General features: G+C 41.3%; 1 protein-coding gene across 1 annotated transcript in view; it reads left to right on the top strand.

Annotated features, from left to right (window-relative positions):
- Nucleotides 1-18,291, top strand: part of VOPP1 (VOPP1 WW domain binding protein) — a 65,178-nt gene that overhangs the window by 28,554 nt on the left and 18,333 nt on the right. The window contains exon 2 of the mRNA XM_082014912.1: nt 14,001-14,059. Coding sequence (XP_081871038.1) covers nt 14,001-14,059 — 59 coding nt within the window. The remainder of the gene's footprint in view (nt 1-14,000; nt 14,060-18,291) is intronic.

The raw sequence follows: 18,291 nt of genomic DNA, 5'->3' as shown, positions 1-18,291 counted from the left end.
ATTGCTGTTCATGGATGTTGGGTGTGAGTTTATAAGCATTGTGTCTCTGCTAATTCTGCTCAGTCTGGTTTGTAAGCGGGTAAGTATGAGAAGATATTTAGCAACTGAAGACAGAGCTGCAAGAGATGGAACTAAATAAGCATTTCTGCTGCATCTGACTTCAGTGCTTCAAAAGTGTTTTTAGTATTTAGAAGTGGTTTTAGTTTTTAGATTCTCCTTGCCAAGTTTGAGGCATGTTTCATTTCATTTCTATTCCCTACAAGTACTAAGTACTTTGTGGCTTTGTTCTGTACTAAACTAGGGAGTTTCACTCATCCAGACTATAGACGAGTTGATTAAAGACTTTATTCAGGGAGATAAGCAAGTGAAACCTCCCTGTGTAATGCATTTCACACCAGAAACACTCAATACTTAAAATAGAAAGAAAAATCATCTCTTCAGCTGTAAAAATGTTTTCCACTTCATGAATTTTTATTAAGCACATTTTTTTTGTTGCTATACATGTGAATAAGTCTGTGAGCCTGATCTAGTCATCTGATGAGTTGGCTAATAATTTTAAATGAGAAAGAAAAAGCAGCAGAAAATGTTTGGTGTGGATGTCCAGTGGTCTACATCATGTTGTCCTCCTGCCCTTTCTCTGCTTGCTGTAGTCGTTGATTTGCCTTTGGCATTCACATGAGCTAAAATATGTGCCTCCTGCTCAGATAGCCTTGTGCCAGGACTGAAACTGGAGCATATTGTTCTATCATTAAATGGGCAACATTGAATACTTGGGAAATTAACAACAGCTGCAAGTTCTTCAGCTATTTTTATTTGTACTGTGGCTATAATTTTTCTAGTGTGTTTGTGCTGAAGTCAGAATAGGAAAGGAAAATAGATCCCCCAGGAGGCTGACTTTGGTTTTAATTTAAAAAAGGCCCTGCTGAACAAAAGCAAATGGTACTGAAGGCAGCCTAGCAGTTTATTCAGTGTTACATGGGCCCCTTAGTCTGGTTGCTGGTATCACTTTCTGGGGGTTTTAGTGGGCACCTCGGCACATGGTGAAGTAACTGGCACCTTCCACGGTCAGCCCTTTCCTTTAAAAGTCCCACTGCTAGTAGCATCTGTCTTAGCCTCTCATAAAGATTGATGGCAGCAAAGCAATTTTCTGTTTTATTTTTTATGTTCGTTGCCAGAGACATAAACCTAAATCCACGGCAGCCACTCCGTTCAATGGTCTTTGGATGAGGCCCTAAACTCAAGCTAGGAAAACTTAAGAGAATGATTGCAAAACAGGGTTTATTAAGTATCGTTTACTGGTCCAGTGACTCTTATTTCTTCCCAGAAGTTGCATGATCATGCATCAGGAATGACAAGGCAGAGCCCACACTTTAAAATGAAAGGTCAGTGTGGATCCATGAATTGGCATCTTGTCCTGGTGCCAAAGGGGTTCAGGCTGCTGCAGAGCCAGGCAGCTCTGCGGGTGCTGTGGGGTGATGGGGGGGATGTTGCTGGGGGGGAATGGATATCACAGTGATTGCTGCTGGTGCTTTTTGAGCAGCTGGAATTAATATCCCTCACAAGGAGTTAGGATGTTGTCCTGAAGCTTGAAACATAGCGAGAAACAGCAGCTGGAAGGGTCACTGAGGGGAAAAATGAGGTTTCTGCTTGATCTGTGGCCTTTTTAATATTCTGACTAAACTCTTGGTGAATGCAGGAGTGAATGAGAGGGAGCCCATCCTGAAGCATTACCCTTTCTGCAAGTACAAGAAGATGCTCCTTTAGAAGCCTTGCCACTGAGCAACTGTTGGAATCAGACATAAGTGCATTGTTTGTTTATTTGGAAAGCAATTTAGCAAGAATGTTTTCTTCCTTTAAGTGAAGAGAGAAGTGGTCCAATTCTTCTTGTCTTTTTATGTGACCCAGCTCACGGCAAGATATCCATTACTTAGGCTGGACATCATTTTAGAAAAGTGTATGCCATTGTGGGAATTCATAGCCATTCCTTTAAAAACACTGGGAATGTGTTGGTATACTCTGCATTTGAATGGAAATGAATAAGGGAGGTGGTTTGCTGTTCTTACTCAGTAACCTAAAACTTTAAGGGCGAAGCCAAACCTCTTCCCCCTAACACTTGTGCATGTGCTTAATTTCACTACTGTGAATAGTAAACACAGGATGCTCTTTGTATATGGAGTCCTATCCACATACTTGAAGGACTGAGGCTTTATTTGGTGTCTGATGTCAGATTTGGGAGTCTATAAACTGGGGTGAAGATTTCTGCTGCTTTAGAGAAACATAGCTTTATTGACATGAGTTGGCACCACTGCATTTAAATTATTAGTAGAATCTTTTCATTGAAAAAGAACAATGTTATGGCAAGCGTGAGCCCAGGCTGAGCAACCTCTCAATGGTGAGATGCCAGGCTTTTCCTTTCCCAAATTAGAGGCTAAGCATACTACAAAACAAACTGTTTGTGGGATTCTTTTGCCTTTCACTGTGGGAAGATAACAAGATTTCTGCCCTGGGCTGGTGTGAGGAGCTGTAGATAATTCATGGTGTCATGCTTCGGTGTCAGAAAGGGCTCCTGGATTGAAACTTTGTTCTAATGGGAACTGTTGCCTTGCATGGAGGAGAGGCGCACCAGCCATGTGTCTGCGGTATAAAAGTGACAAAGCCAGTGGAGTTGTCCCCTCACCAATACCCTTAGGAAGATGCTGTCATTCCTATATGGTGGCCTGTCATTCAGAGTCTGCCTCTGATTTCTTTGGCTGTCACCCTGTTGGTTTCTGACCTCTGTTTGGATAAGTGCTGGGAAGAAGCCTTGACTGTGGTACAGTTAGTGCCATTTATTCCAGTTAGCCTCTTCTGCTGCCTGATGGTTTTGTTTCAGAGGAGCAGAAGGGAGAAAGGGAGGTGACCTGACTGAAGTCAGATGTCCTGGATTATCCACATCCTGAAAACTACCCCTGTGGGTTCAGAGGAGATAACTTGGCATGATTCTGGTTTGGTTCTTTACTTCTTCCCTGCTAACTCCAGCTGGCATGCACCCTGGTGAAAGAAGAATTAACACAGGATTTTATTCCACTTCTCGTCTTGATGGTTGTCTTGGATGCATCATTCCCTTGCTCGCTTCTCTGCCCTGCTGCTCCTAATCCATTTCTTTCTCCTATCTGTAAGTTTACATTTGTGGCTACGGTCTAACGGGTCCTTTGCCTGCATGGAACTGCCCTGGAAAACTGTAGGAACTGTGGTGCTGCTTTTAGTGCCTTTGTTCTTCGGTGCCATTTCCTCTCTGGGATGAACCCTGTAGCACTTGGAAGAGCAACTGGCAGGCCTGTGAAGAGAGGGTCAGCAAGCAAAGCCGCATCCTGTGGAAGCAGGAACAATGCCCTTGATACCTCTGGAGTAGCCCACTACTTGCATGGAGATTGAATTTTCTCCGAAAGTTCAATTTACGCAACGTTGTCAATGATGACCAAATATGCTAGTGTGTCTGTGCTCATTTCTGAGCTATTGGTGCTATTTCCATCTGTTAATGTGGGCAGGCACTATTAAAATCCTCAGCACTTTCAGTCTAGTTGAATAATTTTCTAGCTGCTAGGTTTATAAATTAAACATTTATGCCCATATCTCATGCTATTATCCATCCATAGCAATACTCCAGACAGGGATCTTGAGCTTTTTTTGGAGTGTGGACCACATGTTAATGGAGAGCGAATATTTCATTTATACCTCCTCTCACTCTTGCAGTTCTCAGTTGCAGAATGTCCCTGAGGTAACCTCAGATATTCTTTGTGGGGAAATAACGTTTGAGATTTTTGATGTCTGTGTAGTCTGTGTCAAAGGGAAGAGTGGAGTTCATTGCAGCATCCCGACTTTTTTGTGTGTTTTGTCAAGTAACTTCCCCACGCGTGAACATGATCTATCATCTGCAAGCAGGAATAAAGAATAATATAACATCAGATGAACCACAGACCACAAAGGTGTTAACTAGAGGTCCAATAGTGATAACTAGGCAACTTTCATTGTAACTGTTATTAGAGGAAGCTGAAAGCTTGATGGGGTCCCAAGAAAATCTGTGTATATGGGTGGACGTTTGAGCAAGGAGTATGTACTGATTGAACAAGAGAGGAGGCATGTACCCACATTCAGCATGTCCTTTATCAAGCTGTGAAGTTGGTGGTTTGAGGGGTGAAAAGCAGTATGAGCCAAGACATGGCTCCTATACCAAGAGATTATTTGAACGTGTACGGTTATGTGTATACAGTATCTCTAGATAGTCATCTTTGGAACCTGCAGTAGATAATTTTTTTCTTTTTTTTTCTTCTCCTTTCAGGAAGCTATTTTGAATGTGGAAAAACTCAGGTGATCACTCAAACCAAAGAAATGATCCTTTTAAAAAAATGCCAAATGCTGGTATGCTTTTGATTTAAATGAAGATATTTGCCAACACTCTTAGTGGATTATGTTGAAATTTGACAAACTGGGACATTGGAGATTATTGTTTAGGTACATTGAGGCTCCTAATAGAAAAAAAGCAAATGTTATGGTCTTATGTAGGAAGTTACTACATTTGTAAAAATGCTTTGCCATTACTAGGCATTGTTACTTGCCAGAAAGTGTTGGCGATTTATTTGCTCTTCTGGTCCTTTCATGGGAAATACTCCAATGGCAAATGCTTAGTATTTCTTCCTGCTCCAGTAAGTAGTTGTGAGGTATAGCTGCTGGATTTGTCCCACTGGAATTTAATAATCCCATGCTACTACTCTGTCAGTGTATTAGTCTGTCTGATTAGGAGTCAGTTTAAGTTCTTAGTTTAATTTAAGCGTCACTGATGTTTCAGTCTACCTGGTGAGTGTCTGCCCAAAAGCCACAATAGAGCATCTCCCTGAAAACTTGAATTGACTTACTAAACAAATACAAATTATACTCGGTGAAACTCTTCTGCTGTTTCTTTCTTTGAGGAGACTTTTGGCCTGAGAAAGAGATGTGTTTGCTGCCAATCATTAGGAACTTTAACAGACTGTGTGCAAGAATAAAAAAACCTGATTATTAAACTGGATGAACCCAAACCCATAAACTTCTCCCAGTGTTCCAGGCACTGAGTTCCAAAGCAAATGCTTTTCTGGACAAAGCAACATGGAGATGATCACATTTTGACATTTTAGTATTCACAGTAACACAGCCCTGTTCAATGAGCTAGCCTTGCACACCAGACCATGTTCACTTTTGCTGTCTTACTATGTGAGTTTCAGCATTAATTACTTCAAGGTAATTAGTCTAAAGTAGCTGGACCAAATGAACTAAAGTTGCCTTTTGAACTGTTTCTCTAGTCCCAGTTTGGGACCTGCACGATAAATTAAACCAGATTGGACCTGTACCATAAATTATACATCTGTGCTTTTCCCTCGAGAGCTTGAGATGCCTTGTGGGGATGTGAACAACACAGTAATGATGACTGCTAATGGAAGCATCTGTAGGTAAGCATCTGACAGCGGAGCTTACAATTCACTGTTAAGCAGGCGGGAGTTGACCAAGAACAAAGCTTCCCCCACCAAAGTATTGAAGCAGATACTACTTCTCAAAGAAGTATCTGGATTCTGACTTGCGGGGTTTTTTTAGAAACTGGTTTTCAAATATCAGAATGTTTCCAAGGTAACCTCTTTAATCTCCACTATATTCAGATGCTCACTTTTTTAGTACACACATGATGTGTGTAATATGATTTGAAATGAACAGAAGGTCCTAACACTAACCATGATAGGTGCCTAGAATATGCTTTTGAAGGTGAGAACTTGCCTTGGCCTTGCATACATTGCAGGGGAAGAGCACTTAGGTGGTATTTCAATGTTACTGATTTCTGTTGTTCCTTGCACTGGGTGTGTGATTGGTCATGGACTCTGCATCTTGTTTCCTGAGACTGAGCAATCCCTGCCTTCAGTTACACATGTTTTCAGGACTTCAAAGCACAAAAGATTGTGATCCAGTATTTGCAGTTTTGGAATAAATATCTCAGAAAACAGAAAAGGGAGAAGTCTTAGTTGAATAAAAAAATTTTTATTTTCCAATGGCTCCTCATGAGAAGGATCCGAGGAAGGTGTGCATCACTGGATTAAACGTCAAGAATGAAAAATAAGGTAGTAGAGAGGGCAGCAAGAGTTGCTGTGATTATGCAGCTGTGCTCTGTCCTGTCAGCTCACGCTCTCTCTCTGTGGAACAAATGAGCATGTGGGGATGCATAACATCAACAGAACAAAGCCCTGGAACTCCCAAAGCAACCGCCCTGGGTCCTGGTGACCATCAAAGACATCTATTTTCCTGCAACCTTTGATGGCCTGTCATAGTTTAACTAACCAGCATCTGTAGCACAATGCCGTTACTGCCTCGATCTTGTCTGCGCTGCAAATGACTGAGAAAATTGAGTTCTGAATCCATCTTCCTTTGCTCGGTTTTGCTTTGCTTTGGTTTTATTATGATGGGGGATGAAAGATGGCCCCTGAGGTTTTAAGCACTAGGTAATTTAAAGGCTGTCTTGATTCTTGGGACGGTAAAGCAGAAGAATGAAATGTACATAGAAAACGGGCAAACTCACCAGTTTAGCATGAACTGAAGGGAATGAATGCATTTAAATAAAAATGGGGGAACCCCACATCTAAACTTCACTCTTAATAGTACTCTATATAGATAGTTCCTGTGAGGAGTAAGTGCCTACCTAGGATTAAGGGCTGGAGATGAACCAAGCTTCCAGTTCTTAGTCAAAGGAAAGCAAGTCTGATATCTATGTCTTGAGCGTGACACTGGAAGTGTTACCCATGTTCATTAGAGGCTCAAAAGTAAAAGCATTCTATCACCAAACCATTTTATCTGTAAAAACTAGTATTTGCTTTGGTTTGTTTTTAAAGAGACTGAGGGTGGAAATAGTGAATATCCTCACTCTTGACATGGTCTTCCTTTTGATTGCTGACAAATGATCCCGTCTCCCCCATGCACCCTACTTTATGTATTGTTTTATAAGGTGACATGACTTATCCTGAAGTTAAAGCACGGAAATAATAACCTTGCCTTTATTTCTCATGTACATATGAAAGGAAACAAATAGTTGCGGAAGCCAAGTTAAATTTTGGAGCTGTAGAACTTGCCCAGTACCATTTGGAATAGATCAAATGCTTCTAGTGGAGTTGGGAAAAGGTTACATCTGTTTCCTTCCAGTTGGAACAAAAAGGCGACTGCTACCCCCTTGAAGCTGCAGAGACTCCAGTGGAATGCGGAATCTGGCTGGCTTTGCTTTTCTTGGGTGAAAATGCTTTCAGTATGTGACATGCCTCATGCTTTCTTGCAGATCTGCCATTAGAACTTTCAGCATAAGGTTGGTTCTGCCAGGAAGGTTTAAAAATCTGCGGCTTTTATATTTGTACAGATGTTGTTGCTGTGTTCATAGGTGTAGAAACAAGAATGTAAAGCAAGTCCTAACTTTCTCTGGTGTTGACGATCTCTTGCCGCTTGCATAAGCCTCTGGCTTGACACTCTGACCGTTCTGATCCAAGCTGGATATTTCCCATAACAACACTAACTCTATCGTAACTATGGTTGCCCAAACATTGTGACTACGGTTGTTCCATCCAGGGCAGTCAATTGTTGTTATTAACGTCTCACATTAGTGCTCACGTATGCCGCGAGCTGTTTCGTAGGCGCGGCAGCTGCACGCGCACGAGAACCGAGGGAGGTGGTGCCTGTGGGGGAGGTCGTATATAGGCGGTTTGTTACGCCCGCCCGCCCGCCTTGCAGCCCGCAGCGCGTGCGGGCATGCGGGCGCTGTCCGCGGTGCTGAGGGCGCGCCCAGCCGCCGAGGCGCGGCGGGGCGGACCTTCCTCAGTGCGGGCTCTGAAAAACGAGGGTCCCTTGCGCTTCCTTTTTTTCCCCCCCTTCTTCCTCTTTTTTTTTTTTGTCTCCCTTAGGAGGCTGATGAAAGGATTATATTCGACTGAAATCGTATCATTGTACCACTGAACTGTATTTGCAATGTGCTGCATAATGGCCAAAAAAAAAAAAAGAGTAATAAGTGACTCAGGCTTCTGAAGTGAAATTGCATGGAAGGGATATTTGTATTTCTTTTGTGGGAAAGGTTAATAGATCTAAATGTAAAATAATGTTTTGTGATGGGAGGCTATCTAATGCTAAACCCACATTAATTCTAAAGAAAAATATGATGATTAATGCATGTGCTCTGAGCACCAGAAGAACTAATAAGGATTAGTTGCTTGTACTGAAATTTTTTACTGTTGCAAAACACAGACTGATTAATTCAAGGTGGAAAAGTTGCTTCTTTTAAGAATCCTACATGGGAAGTATTCCATTTTTCCTTAGACAACAGCCGGAAAGACTGTCCAGAAACAAATCCTTCTGAAATACATGAAAATAATTCTTTATACTATGAGTTAATGACTTTGTAATCTTGGTCTTGATGAAACAACTGTATATCTGGATGGTATTTATTCATTTTACTGCTACATGGGAGGGAAAGCTTGGTATAAGATCAGCATCCTATTATACAAGAGTTTCCTGCTGTTTCCTCATTACCTGAGTAAATAAAAATACCTTAACATAATCCTTGTTTCTAGTAAGAGTTGCTTCTCTCTGTTGTGGCGAGTATTTGTTGAAATCACCAATAACATGACTTGCAAGCTCAGTTTCTTAGAATAGTTTGGAGGTGGACTACTTTTACCCCCAGCTGTTAGCATCACCAGGGAAGAAGTAGGGATGAATTTTGATTGATGCAAGCAAGGCTAAAGCAAAATGTATTTTCTGTAGTAAATTGTTTTCACCCTTAGGCTGACCTTTCAGTTTCACTATATGTTGTTTCTTAACTCTAATGGATGAAATTTTGCCCTTTTCTTGGCTATGGAAGAGCAGTATGCTCATATTCTTGTCTCTGCAAATCCAATCTTTCAAACTTCCAGCATGCAGAATTCCTTCTGATTTCAGCGCACCATATCTAATGAGCAGTATGTATCTCATAATGATTTCATCTCTTGTCTAGGCAGTGTAATGGATAGTATTCTGAAAGCTGATATAATTTTAAAGGACAGATCCTATAAAACATTGTAATTCCTAGCCAATAATGTGCCTTCTGGAACTGATTATTTAGTCTGGAGTTGCACTGTAGACTGTTCCATCCTTTTGTCTAGGCTTCATCAAGTACTTGCCAGGTGCAGTGACAAATAAAACTGGAAGAGATTTGTGGGGGTGACTTTTGCAAGAGGCCTTCTGTAACAGAGGCAGTAGGCATGAGTTGTTTCTCAGATGCTGTGGAGCCATATGGTCAGAAAGGTGTTGTCCTTCCCGTTTCCTCAATTACTAGTTTGATCTAGCTGTGTGGAATACACAGTTCTGGGTGTATGTTGCAATAGGATTGTGTGATGCTCAGAAATGATGAGGTCTTGTACGATTCCTTTCTTACTTTTAACTCTTCCTGTTCATCTATGAATTAGTTGTAGCAGAGCCCCAGAGATCATAGCCACAAGAATGACATTTGAATCAATTTACACCCTACTAACATATAGCATATACCCAGCTGAATGGGAGGTAACAGCCACTAAATGGGTCACTCCAGAATATTAGGAGCCATTTCTGTCATATCAACATGGCATGTCACTCTGTTAAATACCTGCTTTTTTCCTTGTGAATCTCCCTGGTTGGATTCTTATAATTTTAATACGTAATGGAAATTGTATGTAGCATCTAGCTTTTTGTCTGGTTAAAAAGAAAGAGCCACATCCGTAGTTGCTGACAACTGATAGGGTTTCATTGGCTTTGACCAATAGCAGACCTGTGCCTCCTACAGAATCTGGCTTTAAACAGATGTCACAAACTCGCTCTGAATGTCCCTACAGCATACAGATAGCAATTGCCCTCCTCCTGCCCTACACAAACAACGCCCATCCACAGCAAGCTGCTTTTTTTTCATTGGTAGCCATAACAAAAATGGACTGTACTTGTACTGGAAATTATTTACTATCTGCAGATGCGGTTGTAATTGTTTTTACTTTTTTATTATTGTTTTCCAAACCTCCAATAAAAGCACTGGGCGTGAATCCACCACTCCCTTGATTACAAAGAGTAATTAATTGAGCAGATCTGTTTTCTTTTTATTGTCCTGTGGATTGAAAGATAATGATATGCAATGTGGAGGATACTTCTGCTAGAGATACAATTTCTGCAAAGCATAACTCATGGTCTGTAGAGTACCGTCCGACATTCAGTGAGCAGGCTGCCTGCTCTGTCTTCCCCCATACCTTATGCATACATACGTACTCGCATTCTGTATTTTCTGGTGTGATCAAAACCAGTCTGGTTAATGTTTCAATAACTTCTCTTTCTTATTGTTCCTACTAGCAGCAGTAACGTGCAATTTCAATCTGTGTCAGGAAGCACGCTTCCTTTAAGAGAGGAAATCTGAATGAATTTAGAGGCCATGGAAAAGGATGGCTTACAGTTTGTGTTGCTGCAGCCTAAGAAAACAGGGTACAAGACAGATGCTGTTTTATTTAACAAACAAACAAATAAAAAAACAAGTCATGTTTTTCCTCGTTCCAAATACACAATCTTGAGGAACGTATTCAAGCATCTGGCTAATTCACGTACCATTAATTCTCTAAAGATTACATATGCACACCCAATTAGACCTGCATCATTTATTTAAAAAATTAACGTACTCATATTTGTTATAGCTGTGCCAAATTGTTAAAGGACACAGAATGAGGAATTTTAATAGCAAAATGTGAAGAGTCCTCCTCCTGATGCTTTCAACTTTTCTAGCAGGGTTGTACCTAAGTTTAGTTTAAAAACTGTAAAGACACTTTTTTGCTATTGGTGAATGGCTAAATGGCATTTTAAAGACATAAGCTTTATGTTAGAAACTCTGAGATCTTAGAAACTCTGAGATTAGCCTGTCTTCATACAGGAGCTAGAGGAGTGGGCACCAACCCTGATGTCTGAGGTCTTTTTGTATTTCAGTAATATGAGTAATCTTCCCTTTGTTTTGCAGACTGCAGTGAGTTGCTGCCAGCTGCAGTTTCTTGAGGGTTTAAGAGTCTCAAACAAGTACAAGGGCATAGTCTTCCAAAGGCTCTGAGGATGACAGCCTCATGCTGATGGTGTATGTCCCCTTGCATGCTTGTATGGCTCTCCACTAGCTTAACTGAGAGGCCAGTACCACTCAGAAGAATAATGTGGATCTTGGCAAGAGATGGGTGATCATAGTCTGCTTCAAAGGATGTATGTGGGATGGGAAAAACTAATCCATGTCATGACTACTCTGTTCATCTCTCTCTAGTACCTGAGTGCTAAAGAGGCTCAAATCCTTAAAGGCAATGATATTCTCATCTTATTCTTAGCAGTGAATTCCTGCGAGGTCTGGTAACCAGCAACAGAGATGGTGGTTAGTAGGCATCTGCTTTATATCGGGCTTTACTGGTGTAAAGTTGCCATGGAGATTGGTAGGAGTTTTAAGTGAGCAGGGACCACAGCGGTTCACTGTGTATGTGTAAATCTGTTTGACATGACGTGTGTATCGAATTTGGCTGCCTTGCTCATATTTGAAGTCCACTTGCTTGCCCGATTCCCATGTATGAGAGCTGAACAACTGCCATGCAGTGTTCATAGCGCTGTGACGTTAAAGAAAGGCAGAATTGGGATACTTCCTATTCTGGGGACCCTATAAAAGCAAAGTCTGTGCACCGAAGAATTTTTAGTACAGATATCTAAGCCCTGTAAGCTAGAGGGAACTGTTACTTGCAGAACTTTCCTAGGTTGGAGCCTTTCTTGTGATAGCAGTAAGTATGTTGGCTGTCTGAAACAGAGAATTATTAAGAGGCAGAAACAGAAATCTTGCAGCTTGGGAGATGTGGGAAGGAGGAATCTTCCCAACTCATTTTAGAACTTGTAAAGCAGATTAAAATACAGAGGGCAAGCAGAATGAGGGCTGAATATAAATGTCTCCTTTATGCTTGTAAAGGGTATGCAGGCTTCACGTGCTCAGAAACATTGCTGGGAAAACATCAATTAAAATGCTCAAGGTTGACGAAGGTTTTAAGGCTGTTGAGGTAAATGGTGACTCATATTGGTTGAAGGAAGGAAAAACGTAACGGCGTACACCCCAAGCTGGACTCTGAAATGAGACTTCCCAAGGGACTGACCCACAGGCACCGGGATTTTAGCCAGAGCCTGCTGATCTTCAGCCTTCAAAGGTGAAGAGCCAAAGTTTTTTTTTTCATCCACTTGGCAGCAGGCCTGCTGGGTTTACAGTGCATATATGTTTGTGGAGTGTTACAGAGAGAAACTTGGCATATTTCTAATCTTAGAGTAAGAGGAAACAGCCAGCTGATGAAAATATTCGGAAGGAAGGGTTAAGAAGTTGGAAGCTTTGAAGGAGGCCGGGGGGGAGGAATAGGGCAAATGTGGAGATGGATCTTTGAACACCACTTGCTCCAGCAGCAGCTACAGAGCCCTCCTGCATATACTGCCTGGACCGTGGCATTGATTTGAGAGAGGAACAAGGATTCTGCTGTCTTTATCCTGAGGAAAAACTTCTACTCCTTTTCAACAGAAGCTAAAGCTTGTGCATCTTGAAGACTGCTGTGAGCTTGTTGTATTAGTGGAAAGGCCTGATTGCCTGCATCAAAAGCATCTTCTCCTCCTCCTCCTCCTCCTCCCCCCCCCCCCCCCCCCCCCCGATCTCCTGTACCGCTTTTAACAATTTAATCCATAGCAGTTTGTCTTCATGGGCTGTAATTGATCTGTCTGTGATTTAGCTCATCAGATGCTCATTAAAGAGCTTGCAGCCTTTCTTATTCATGAGGAGTAAGAGTGAGGGATCTAAAAACACTTTGTCTTTGTCTTAACTGGATTCATTTAGTATTCTGGGATTCAGGGAGGCTAATAAACTTATACGAGCTATTATTTAAAGGTGAGCTGCCAAGTGAACATGAAGGATGATCCAAGCACTGCCGGTGTGCCGAGCGCTCTCTGACATGGGGTGTCAGGTGTGAGCAGCAGAAAGAATTGTTGCTAAAACCCAGCAAGAAATTCCTCACTGCTCTGTGGAGAGCGTCCCACAATGCCCTGGCCGTGTGTGATCCGGTAATGCAGCTTGTGGTGGAGCTCCTGGAGCTACAACTGCAATGAGGACGGCATTTTATGCTAGCAATGTCAGCGGAATATGCAGAAATATTTTGTGCGTTGTGTATAGAGTTTGAGCTTGACATCTGGTTTTCTTTTTTAAGCGCTGCTATTGTTCTGAGCTGCCGTCTGTACACTGGCAATGCCTGTAATGGTGTGCGCTTCCCATGTTGCCTGCACACACACGCTGAGAAAATGCCTGTCGCTACCCTTTAACAAGGATATGCTGGCAATCTGCAAAAGAGAACAATACCCCTGGGCTGCAGAAAGCGGTTTCCTTTCCGCTGTACTTTAATGAACGCTTGAGAGATTTCCAAGCTGTAGGAAGAGGACATGGGATGGTGGGGTTCTCTGCTCTGTTCCTTTCTGAGCCCGGCTCCGCACGCCAGAGACTTCCAGAAAGATGAATAATTCCCTGCAGTTATTGAATTTACTGTGTAGTCATACGCATAGTGTCATCAAACCGGTTATGCCTTAGAGGTCGCTTAAGTAACTACAACCACAATGGGTTTTAAAGTTCTCCCTGGTCTTTTAAAACACTAGTTCTGCGAGGGAGCACATGCAGCTGGATCCTGTGTCCTGAATCGATTGACTTTGGTCATGAATCATGGGGAGGTGGGGGGCCCTGTAGACAAAGCCCTGTGTGATGGATCTGAACCCTAACAGGGCACGCTGCCATTCAAATAAACCGACTTCCCAGTTGTGCGTGTCAGGATTGTGAAATCTTTTGGAGTAGAATTGCTCAAAGTCAGAGTATTTATAAATACTCTATGCTTGTCTTTTATAACTGTATGTTGTCCTATGTTTATATATATTAATACCATATTTTTCTATCTTTGTAGTGTATAGAGGCCAAAAAGCACTGCTGGTACTTTGAAGGATTATATCCTACATATTACATGTAAGTAGTCATTGCTTTCCTTTCTGCATTTTCTAGTGCTGAAGAGAGAGTTGGATTCTGTAGACTTTTAGAGTGTTATTCTTTCACTAATTATACTTTTTCCATAAGTTCTGAGACTTATTCTAATTTAAAAATGAAGGTGCAATAAAATTCTTCTCTGCGACCCATTTCTTTCCCTATTGAAAAAAGTGCAGACTCCTTTTGCCACCCGATCCAGGAGACCTTTACAATTGAAAACAAAATCCAAGATCTTAAATAGCTCTTATTTCAGAACACTGACAGGAAATGTAAGTAGAGCCCTGGGAGGACAGTTCTCCCTTTATTTTGAACAAGGGCAGGTAATCGGGCAGAATACCAAGAAGGTTTTGAAAGTAAGTTGTTTGTCCCTGTGCTAATACTGTTGTTTAATTTAGGGAGTTGGGATGTGTGGCATAACTGTCCTTTTGAAGAGTGGCATCTACATTCACATCAGGCTTGGGTGTGAAGCAAATGTCAATGACCTGTAGGTGCATAATTGAGGATCTCTGAATTGCAGTTTTCTTTTTAAATTGCCCACAGCAGCAACAAAAAGGCAGAGGAAATACGTGGGTGGAAGGTATCTTCCCTGTGTATTTGGAGACAGAAAGGGGATAAATGTACTAAACTTTGTCCCTGGGTTGTATAACTTTGATTGCAAACACCTGTAAAAATAAGTTTAAAAAAAATAAAAATTACAGTGGGGTGGAGGAGTAGGTAGCAGTATTAGGTCATCTGTTCCCTGAGCAAGCTCTTCCTTGCTGAAGGATTGGAAATTACTGTAATCCTTATGCTGCCCAAGAACTTTCCTCCCTTTTCTTCTCCACCTCCACTTCATCTGCCAGAAACGGGAGAGAAATGCTAGAGACAAAAAGCAGCCAGGAAACCAGGCGAGAAACAAAGCTAACTGAAAGAATGAAACACTGTGTGGCTTAATTATCTGTGATCCTGAATATTAACTGCTTAGGAGTGTTTGTGCCTAGAACTCACTGTCTTTTCAGGTGACTGAAATGTTGAGAATTACTCATAAACGGTTGGCCAGAACAGATGGGTGAATTTAAATAAGTTCATTTTCTTTGCATGCTAATAACAACAGGGCTTTGATTCCACCTACATTTATTTTTCTGCAATGTGGGAGAGAAGCTGGGATGTTATGAAATTATGAAAATCCCATTGTACCATGACATTCAGAAGTGTGTTGTTCATCGTCACCTCGGTGTTCTGCTTATGTTCCTGTGCGTGCGCTTTTGCAGCCAATGTTTGTCTCCCTTGGTGATACAAAGGGTTATTGGATATTGGGTCTTACCTCAGACTCTTCATGCCACAGGTAAATATGTACAGAATCCTGCAAAAGCAAGGAATGCAAAGGGGAGGCTCGCTATCTGCAATAGATCTGATGCATGCAAAGTTGCTTTCTAATTGGTTTCCTTTTGGTAACTAGTTGACTGTTTTCTTTGTGTGCTGAAATGGAGTATCTTGTAGAAAAGTAGCATGTTTATTTTCCAGTCCATCAAAGAGGTTAACTGGAATTGCACACAGCTTTGAACATTGGAAGGAAGAAAGTTGTGAGAGGGGCTATGGTGGTGTTGGGTTGTGGGTTTGTTTGGGGGATCTTTTAATGTGGAGGGAAAACTGTTGTATATTGACGATGTGAGGTCAATCAGAAGACTGTTATTAGTATTTGTGGTAGTTACTGCAGCACCCCGTTATCAGAGTCATTTCATAAACATGTGATTGCCAGTCTCCTGGGTAGTGTAAGTAAATGGAAAAAGGAAAGGGGTGGGCTATGTGTGCTCAGTGATTAGTGCAATGGTGATGAGTGTCACGTTAATGCTATTGTTGTTACTGCGATTTATGAGTTTAATTGGGGAAGAAGAAACACTAAGGAGAGACAATAGAGATTTGGGGATGGTAAAGCTCAGTGGATAGATAACATGTAACAAGTGAAGAAATGTGAAAAGGAGGGGAGAGAGTATTTGAGTGCGTAGGAGCCCTGTAGGTTTAAAGGGGGCATACATCAAGACAGTAGGAAGGTCAGTGATGTCTACAGTGCCTGGGGTTTCCTGCTTTGTTACTTCTGCAATTTCAATTTCTGTTGTCTAGGATCCCCAGCTGCTTCCTACCTGGTCTTTTCACACCTGTATGGTGGAAGAGAGTCACAATGCCAATCTCAGTATCTTAGGGTGAATTCCATTGCTTTGGCCCTTGTTGGACCCTTCACTGAGTTAATTCAACTTGCTAATCCCACAGAAAGTTGTTCATTTTAGCACATTCGAGTCAGTGTTGAATCAGCTTGGTACAGTTTTTGGTGAACGCTGGTGAAATATGAGGAAAGGAGTGTTCTGCATATTGTGGGGGAGGAGGCATAAATAGGATCTTTGCCATTAGCATATGGTTAGATGTTAAATCATCTAAAGGCATAATATGTAACTTTATCCTGAGAGTGTCTCCTCTGTGCAAATCTAGGTCTGGGATGTGTTATAGTGAAACAAGTTTTATTTTATCTTACAATTTCTGGAGCAATAGTCCATAAGAGGCAGATATATTTAGTCAAAGGAATTTGCAATAGATTCCATTCCTTTCTATCACTGGTTTTCTGGAAAAAGTTTTTTCTACCCAGTTAACATGTAGTCTGTCCTTTGGTCTTGAGACTATCTTTGGAGATTTACGAAACCCAGCAATGCAATCCTTTTTAATGATTTCCCTGTGATTTCATTCCAGTAGTATGGCAGTATGTCAAATCTCTCTTGGAGACACTTTGTATTATAATGTAAATGTTGGCTTGTCAACTCAGAAATACCAAGTCCTGTGTCTAATCACAGATCTAGTGTGGTTTGCACAGACTAAGGCATCCCTGGACTGGCATTTCCATATGCCCATATGTCTTCTGGGTAGGCACATCCTCCTAGAAGCTGCCTGCTTCTCTTTAAATTTCCCAGAGTAATAGAAATCCAAGGTGGAGTGTCACATAAAACAGTTGTTTGCTTTTATTGGAAGTTTACAGGCAAAGATAACTGAGTTAATCTTTCCTGTAAAGATTCTACTTCAGCCATCCAAAGACAGAGATAAGACTGTGTCTGCTAAGCAAGAGGAACATGGGATAAGAAATCAGTGTGCCAAAATAAGTGTACTGGAAATTCGGCTAGATTGGGGGGTAAAACTTGCAGTGATATGACTCTTCTTCTTTTGGAGTTTAAGTTTTTTTTTTAGTTTTTGATTCAATTTGTCTTCCAGTGTAATTATTTAAAAAAGAAAAAGCTGTTAGAGGTGGTGTTCAAAGCTTTCTTAAAACTTGTTGGTTATGCTTTCTGTATTTACAGCTAGGGCAAGGGTTGGAGGCCTCTGCTACAGAACTAATGCTACATCTCTTTCTACAAATAGTTATGGTATTAGTTCAATTTTTATTTTCCAGTGGATGTAACTGTTCTAGCCTTCATAGATCAGCAGTAAGCTTTAGTTTAATTCAAGCACACTTTTTCCAAATATAATTACATTTCTTAAGGCTAGACTAAGGAATTGATCATTTTCCGAACTTTTCTACCTCTCCTCTGTGAATAAGATGACTTCTGGTCTGAAATGAGCTATCATGGAAAGCTTGCCAGGCATTTGAGACACATACACTGGTTTTCTTCTGTTGATACAGAGAATTTCCAAGACTGCTCTTAACTTACTTCACTAACCAAACCAACCATTTCTCCATGTCCTAGTTGCCTGAGTCACAGGATACTCAGTTAGATACTTTTCCGCTGCTTCTTCAAAACATTTATTTATGTGGCCTGGAAAAATAAGTAAACAAATACAAAGTGGAGAAAGGAATTAGTCATTGGAGTCTAATTCTTATCCTTTGGAAAAGCAGGGAGCCAAGTTGTCCCTGACTTTGCTTAAAGAATTAGATCGTGCATCTCCGTACGTGGATGCACAGAAAGCAATTCAGAATTAAAGCTGTCTCAACAGACTTGACTCTGATCCTCTGCAAGGATCCTCATCCTACTCTCACTTAAATAAGCCAGCTCAGTCTTATTCCAGATGTACCTGAAATGGTGATGGTTGGTGGAAGAGATGGTCAAGATACTTCTCTTACTTGGCAATAAGGTGAATAATGACATAGTGAATGCATTAGATTGAGAAACCACTTCCTCTGTATGCAGGTGTCAGCAGCACTTAAGATAGTTCAGTTGCTTTTTCTGCTTCTGAATTAGGAATGAATAGTAGAGGGA

The sequence above is a fragment of the Phaethon aethereus genome, assembly GCF_964289735.1.
Source record: "Phaethon aethereus genome assembly, chromosome: 2".
NCBI classification, from domain to species: Eukaryota; Metazoa; Chordata; class Aves; order Phaethontiformes; family Phaethontidae; genus Phaethon; species Phaethon aethereus.
This window is presented reverse-complemented; position numbering and strand designations above follow the sequence as displayed.